The sequence below is a fragment of the Setaria viridis genome, chromosome 3 (genome assembly GCF_005286985.2).
Source record: "Setaria viridis chromosome 3, Setaria_viridis_v4.0, whole genome shotgun sequence".
Lineage (NCBI taxonomy): Eukaryota > Viridiplantae > Streptophyta > Magnoliopsida > Poales > Poaceae > Setaria > Setaria viridis.
The window spans coordinates 16192569-16199835 of NC_048265.2; the positions used below are offsets into that span (position 1 = coordinate 16192569).

General features: G+C 49.6%; 1 protein-coding gene across 1 annotated transcript; it reads left to right on the top strand.

Moving 5' to 3' along the window:
* Positions 1-1912: 1912 nt before the first annotated feature.
* On the top strand, positions 1913-6761 carry LOC117850303 (uncharacterized). The gene is made up of 8 exons (XM_072292379.1): positions 1913-2447; positions 2537-4686; positions 4806-4878; positions 4967-5133; positions 5208-5867; positions 5943-6151; positions 6231-6525; positions 6678-6761. Exons 1-2 carry the CDS (start codon positions 1913-1915, stop codon positions 3697-3699), a joined length of 1698 nt encoding a protein of 565 aa, XP_072148480.1. The 3' UTR covers positions 3700-4686; positions 4806-4878; positions 4967-5133; positions 5208-5867; positions 5943-6151; positions 6231-6525; positions 6678-6761.
* Positions 6762-7267: the final 506 nt, after the last annotated feature.

Genomic DNA, 7267 nt, shown 5'->3' on the forward strand with positions numbered 1-7267 from the left:
CCACGCTGCCCTCACATTCCTGATTCCCGAGCAACAATTAAGACGGGACGGAGGGAGTACGCAGATTCTCCTCTATCTAGAATCCCTGATGCGCACCCCTCTACCAGTTTAACAAGTTAGTTAAAAAAAAGTTATTTTAAGATGATTCTAGATCAAACTTTTTAAGTTCATTTTCAAAAAAACTTTTTAAATTTGATAAAGATTATAAAAAATATAAATATTATGGTATGAAATAACTGTCATTAGATTTATTATGAGATATATTTTTATAATATACCTATTTGATGCCATAAAACTTGATACTTTTCTCTATTAAATTGGTCAAAGTGAAGAAAGTTTTACTTAACACAAACCTAAAATGACTTATTATTTTTTTAGACAGAGGCCGTATGTCCGACTTTTTTGTATTTTGGCCCTTTTTGCGAAAAAATTTCACAAATAGGTCCCTGGCGAAACCATTTCCGAAAATGGACCCTCGGCTTGGCGCCAGGCTGGCTGGCGCCAAGGTATAACGTCTTGGCGCCAGCCGTCCTGGCGCCAAGGTCGTACGCCCCGCCTCCGACGTGGCGCCGGCCCGATCCACGTGGCGCGGAGGCTCGGCGCCAAGATCCATGGCGCCCAGCCTCGGCGCCAAGATCCGTGGCACCAAGGCTCGGCGCCAGGATGGCTGGCGCCCAGCCTTGGCGCCACGGATCTTGGCGCCGAGGCTCGACGCCAGCCTCCCTGGCGCCGAGCCTCTTAACACAGCACCCGTGACCCTTTCCTTTTGCGCGACCGTTTGCATTATACTTGTTTTGAATCGCGCCGCCGCCGCTCTCGGATAGCGCCGCCACCGCCGCCGCCGCCGCCGCCGCCGCCGCCCTCGCCCGGCGCCCGCCCGCCCGATCGAAGACGCGCGCCCCGTCGCCCGGCGGTCGCTCGCCCGAAGGTCCCCGCGGCCGGCCGAAGGCCGCCCGGCGCCCGCCCGCCGCCGCCGCCCTCGCCCGGTGACCGGCCGCCCGAAGGCCGCCCGGCGGCCGCCCGCCGCCGCCACCGTCGCCCGGTGACCGCCCGCCCGAGGCCGCCCTCGCCCAGAGCCGCCCCGGCCGGCGCCCCCGTGCGGCCGGGCCCCCGCGGTCGCGCACCCCCTGCCCCCGTCCGGTGGGCCTTGCCCGCGGCCGCCGGCGCCCGGAGCCGCCCCGGCCGGCGCCCCCGCGCGGTCGGGCCCCCGCGGTCACGCCCCTCCTGCCCCCGTCCGGTGGGCCTTGCCTGTGGCCGCCGACGCCTAGAGCCACCCGGCCCGGCGCCCCCCGCCCGGGCTCCCAAGGCCGCCCCGCGCCCGCCATTGCCCGCGGCCGCACCTGCCGGTGGTCCACGGCCAGTCGTCCGCGTCATCCACGACCGGTCTCCCGCCCCCACGCCTTGCCCGCCGGTGTTCACCGTTGAGGTAAACTCTAAGGATAGTTATAGTTAGTTATAGTTAACTAGATAAAATAGTTAGATAGATGAATTAGAATTATATTGTTAGGTAGAATTTAGATAGGTAAGTAGAATTGATAGATGAAATAGTTAGATACGTAAATTAGAATAGGTAGGTAGAATTGTTAGATATGAAAATTTATCTTTATGAATTGCAATGATAGAAAGATTAGAGGATACTCATAACACTATTTAACTAGATGCATGTCCAATTTTCTTTACGTAGTTAGATGTACAGGTAGTTACATAGTAAACTAGTTATGTGTTAAGCAGTTGTATAGGTACGTACCTAACTAACTATTAGGTTAGTTAGTTGTATGACCCAGTTAGTTAGATATATTTGGTAGTTAGTAGGCAATTGATACTATCTTATTACATACTAGAGATCTTGTACTTAGAATGTTTAATTTATTATGGACTAAATGAATTGTACGTCATTATATTGATATACTAGATGGAGAACGTAGTGAGCATATATTACGGAGGCACTGTGGAAAGGGATGAATATGGATGTGTTAAGTTTGTTGGCATGCAGTGCGAGGTTGTCATATTCGATGAGAAACCATCGTTTAGTGAGTTGGTTGCAAGGGCTCGGGAGGTGTTACATTGTCATGAAAATGATGAAATCACAGTCGAGGGTATACTTCACCTAGGTTCCCCTCTCAACATTCAAAGGAAGATGGTCCCAATTTGGTGTGCAGGTCAGTGGGAGAAATATGTGAGGACGGTTATGAATGGTCATTCCCCAAGTGTTGAAGTGGTTGTTCGGCCGGTGGGAGTTGATCGAAATTCTCGTCGGTTTTCCCGACCAATGGGTCAACGGGCACATTTTGATCCTCCCGTCCCAGAACCTGTTATGGACATGGATGTTGCACCTACCATTCCTGATGCTGAATCTGCCCCTAATGAAGTAGTTGGACATGGTTGTCGGATTGTTGATGATGTGGCGGACTCTCCTAATGAGTTCCTTTTCACTCAGAATGATCCGAGTAAGTGTCTCACTGATTTCTATTGATACGAGATAATCCATTCGTTCCATCCACTTATTCTTTACTCATATTTGTACTTGATGGCGCAGGAGATATTCCAGAAAATGTGGATGTGCCTCTAGTTGATGCGCAAGTGCAATGTGGAGATGGATTTCGTGGCTCTAATAATGTTGAAATTTTGAATGATGAAGATGCATACGAGATGGGAGTGGGTCTTGATTCTGATGATGATCGTCCTGTTGGAGAGATGACGGAGAGTGATATTGAGATGTTCAGGCGTATATTCCCCGGACGTCGTGATCCGATAGTTAACGAGTTTAGCGACCTGAGTCTTTCCGATCAGGCATTTGCAGAAGGACGTGATGATGAGCTCCTAGAAGCTCCTGAAGCTGGTCCTAGTATGGTTATTGAGGAGGGTAGGGTATTTAAGGACCTTCCCGCATTGAAGAGATGGTTGCAAGCTTTTGCGGTGATACGGAAGAGACCGTACAAAGTGTTGCATTCATATGCGGAGCGCCGTTACACAGTTGTGTGTGACAAGGAACGGTGTCCATGGAGAGTTTGTGCAAGAAAGCAAAATATCACCGGGAAGTGGAAGATCACAAAAGTTGTCGGTCCACACAATTGTGCTGACCATGAGCTTACAGTGAGACATCCGCAGCTAACATCTACCCTCATTGCGAAGCGGTTGATGGGAATATTGAAGAAACAACCCAACATGAAAGTGAGAACAATTATAAGAACTGTTGAGGAGATTTATGGAGGATATGTGATAACTTATGGTAAAGCTTGGAGGGCTAAGCAGCGAGCGTGGAGGATGATTTATGGGGATTGGGAGTCTGGGTACGAGCAGCTGCCAGTTCTTTTTAATGCAATTAAAGCGGTGAATCCAGGCATGCATTATGAGTACATCCCAAAGCCAAATGCTTGGAAGGAGGACGGGAGGCAGATATTCGGGCGTGCGTTCTGGTGCTTCCCTCAGTCTGTGGAAGCCTTTAGGCACTGTCGTCCTGTTTTCTCTATTGATGGTACGTTTTTGATTGGCAAATATAGAGGCACACTTCTTATAGCCATATCTTGTGACGTGAACAATATGTTGGTTCCTTTGGCATTTGCATTGGTTGAGAGGGAGAACAATGACAGTTGGGGGTGGTTCTTAAAACTAGTCCGGATACATGTGGTTGGTCCTGGTAGGGAGGTTGGCGTCATATCCGATAGGCATCAGGGTATACTTCATGCTGTGCAAGAATAGATAGAGGGTTATGCACCTTTGCATCATCGTTGGTGCACTTGGCACCTTGCGGAGAACCTTCTTCGGAAGGATGGTGTGAAGGATAATTTTGATCTGTTTCAAGTTGCAGCACGGCAGCTTGAGGACTATTACTTTCAGCGCAAATTGGAGCAGGTAAGGACCACAACAAATGCAGAAGGTCGACATTGGCTTGCTGGTTTGATGAGAGATTTAGATAAGTGGACTAGAGCTCACGACGCCGGTGGTTGGAGGTACGAGTTTCAGTGCAGTAACATGGCCGAGTCATTCAATAAGTTGTTATTGGGGATACGTGGTATGCCTGTGAACGCAATCGTTGAATTCACCTTCTACAGGCTTGTTGCGTGGTTCAATGAAAGACACGCAAAAGCAGAAGCGTTGCAGGTTGCTGGGGAGAGATGGGCTGAAAAACCAAAGAGACATCTCATCATTGCAAATGAAAGGGCTTCCACACATGAGGTGCAATGTTTTGATCTCGGCTCAGGGACTTATCAGGTGGAGCATAAGGGCGGTACAACGTCCGACGGTGAGATCCGAGAGTCGAGGATACATGTGGTAGTTCTCCGAGATTTCAAGTGCACTTGTGGTAGACCAAGGCAGTACCACTTTGTATGTTCTCATTTGGTGGCAGCAGCTAGGCATCGCAATTTTGATATCGAGAGCATGATACCACATGAGTTCAGCGTAGACACCCTTGTGCGGACATGGAGCCCCCGCTTCGTGCCTTTCCGGGATCCTAGAGAGTGGCCTCCGTATGATGGGCCAAAATATGTTGCGGATCCTGCATACCGTTGGAACAAACGTGGAACAAGGAAGCGGACGAGGCATAACATGACTATGGATCAGGTATCCGGAAGAACAAGGCGTGGTAGAGCAACACCATTTCTTGCTGATCCAGAACAGAACGAGTGCGGCAAGTGCGGCAGATTGGGTCATAATTCACGCACTTGCCGTTGGCAAATTAGTGAGGTGCGACTAGTACCTTTTTTGTTACTTGATATGTGTTTTATTCATACAGGTTGTGTTTCTACATCTCTAACTTCATGATTTATTGTTTACTAATCTTATTTCTTTTTGCCTTTTTGTAGGATGGCGCACTTCCACCTTCTAGACCAGGCGTACGACCAGACCCACCGAGGTCGTCTCATAGCGGGAGGGCAGGTAATAATTTACAATTCATGATTAAAGGTTTGCGAGCGTCCACGTCTTTTGTCCTATGTAATCTCTGACTTGGTTTATTTGCATGCAGGTCCTTCCGCTCCTTCGTTCTAGAGCCCATGATGGGTTTTTGGCGCTGCAGTACGACGACCGCTACACTCCTTTGCTACAGATGGCTGGCCTCGATGTCATCTCGTATCAGGTTCGTCGTGGGATGCCCAAGTTCAATTCAGCGGCTATAACTGCGTTGGTTGACAGGTACTGTTACCACTAGTCATATTCATTCTGTTATGTCTTTACATGTTATCAAATAATAATCCGGCGAAATGTAGGTGGCGACCCGAGACTCACAGCTTTCACCTCCCGTTCGGAGAGATGACAGTGACCCTACAGGACTGTCAGAAGATGCTGGGTCTGTCGATTCGGGGCCAGCCAGTCACTGGGCCGTGCGTCTCAGATGGTTGGAGAGCACGAGTCGCAGCCTTACTGGGGCGAGAGGTTGAGGAGCAGGGGACTCGCACATCTGGAGTGCTAATCTCATGGCTGCGGGAACACTTCGGCCAGTGCCCCCAGGACGCGGATGCTGAGACAGTTGGACACTACTGTAGGGCGTGGATCCTACACCTCTTTGCCTGCGTTATTTTCCCAGACGCTACAGGTGACACTGCGTCTTGGATGTGGATCCACTGCCTCACTGACTGGCACCAGGCTGGTTCTTACAGCTGGGGATCAGCTGTGTTGTGCTTTCTATACCGGCAGCTGTGCGAGGCGTGCCATCGGTCTTCGGGCTCCCCGTCAGTTGGTGGGTGTGTCTACCTGTTGCAATTATGGATGTGGTCCCGTCTTCCTGTTGGTCGGCCCGAGATTATGCCGCGTCGACCGTGGTTCCCAGGTGAGCATATATTTGGGATCAGGTTAAGGTTAGCCATACCAGGTTGGACCGCGCGTACCTGGATTACATCAACGAGATAGACGCGCTCACTGCTCATAGTGTAAGTGAATTTTTTTTAAACATGCTTTGTAATCTTTTAGTATAACAACTAACGTTTTTTATTCAAATTTTGCAGGTAAATTGGCAGCCTTACGACGGAGACGATCCACTTCCTTTTCCCCTTAGCTTCGTGTGTGCGACGGACGATGATATTTATAGGATGGTGTGCCCTCTTATTTGCTTCTATGCTGTCGAGTACCACCTGCCACATCGAGTCGCACGTCAATTTGGGATGAGGCAGATTTGGCCACCACAGGCGACCTCGACTAGTATAGAGTTACACAAGTAAGTCTTTTCCTATTTCATATATTTCGATACTATTAACTAAATTTTGGCTAATAGTAACGTGTAACGTGACGTGCAGCGTGGATCGAAAGAAGAAAAGGAAGGTCTCCGAGTGGGCCTCGTTCCACCACGCATACATTCAGGAATGGGAGCTGTTCGAGGAGAACGTGGACGAGAACAACGAGCCGCACACAAACAGTGCATACAGACAATACCAGAGCTGGTACCAAGGTGCGACGCGGCACAGGCTGAGGGAAGCGTGGACGCAAGATGACTACGCTGAAATCCAGTCATCCGACGATGAAGACACGGTGTACGATCAGAGTACTCGTGCTGGAAGACAGGTGGAGGCAGGACCAATCCTGGATAGGATGGTAAGACAATTGCTTCACTTTTCTATGTTCTATGTTACGTTACTTAGAGATTTAGATAGTTAGAGAAGGACTTAGTGATCATCTGACTTAATCATTTAGTCATTTAGTGACTTAGACATTTGTTGCTTTAGTGACTTAGTCATTTGTTGCAGGGCCGTACCCTACAAACCTCGGTTAGAGATATAGAGCATATCCGTCCACGAGTTAGGGACCCCGAGATACGGAGCGTCCTAGAGGTAAGTCTCAAATTATTCTTTCTAATCCTTTATTCATACGTTACATTCTTCATTTGTGTAACTTGTTTTTACTACTGCAGCGATTGTCAAATCGGCTTCGCCGTGCCGCTGCTCGTTGTGGTTGCAGGACTGCCACGACGCGAGACGTCCACGTTCCAGCCCTGCGCGTGACAGGCGTCGGTACGTCCACCCAAGGCCCCTCAGGTTCGAAATCAATTGCATCCGAGGAACTCGACGACGACGATGATGATGACGACGATGAGCAGAGGGCCGAGGAGATTGGCCCGTCTCAGCTCCAGGAGGCTCCCTTGACTCAGCCTACACAGGTTGTAGGGGGCACTAGACTACGTCGTCCACGTTCTCCTTACACTCCAGGCACCGACGCCCTTGGTCACAAGGGTAAGGGTAAGACTAGGAGGCAGTGACGACTCTGATTGCGAACTTTGTATCATATGGACTATTGTGTCATTCTGAACTATTTGTGGATTCTATTGTGTCATTTTGAA

What these genes read in the sequence shown, in the direction of transcription:
- LOC117850303 (XM_072292379.1), top strand. Translation starts at nt 1,913, where the DNA reads ATGGAGAACGTAGTGAGCATATATTACGGAGGCACTGTGGAAAGGGAT. An exon ending in TTTCACTCAGAATGATCCGA is followed by an intron (nt 2,448 to 2,536) that starts GTAAGTGTCTCA and finishes TTGATGGCGCAG; the next exon opens with GAGATATTCCAGAAAATGTG.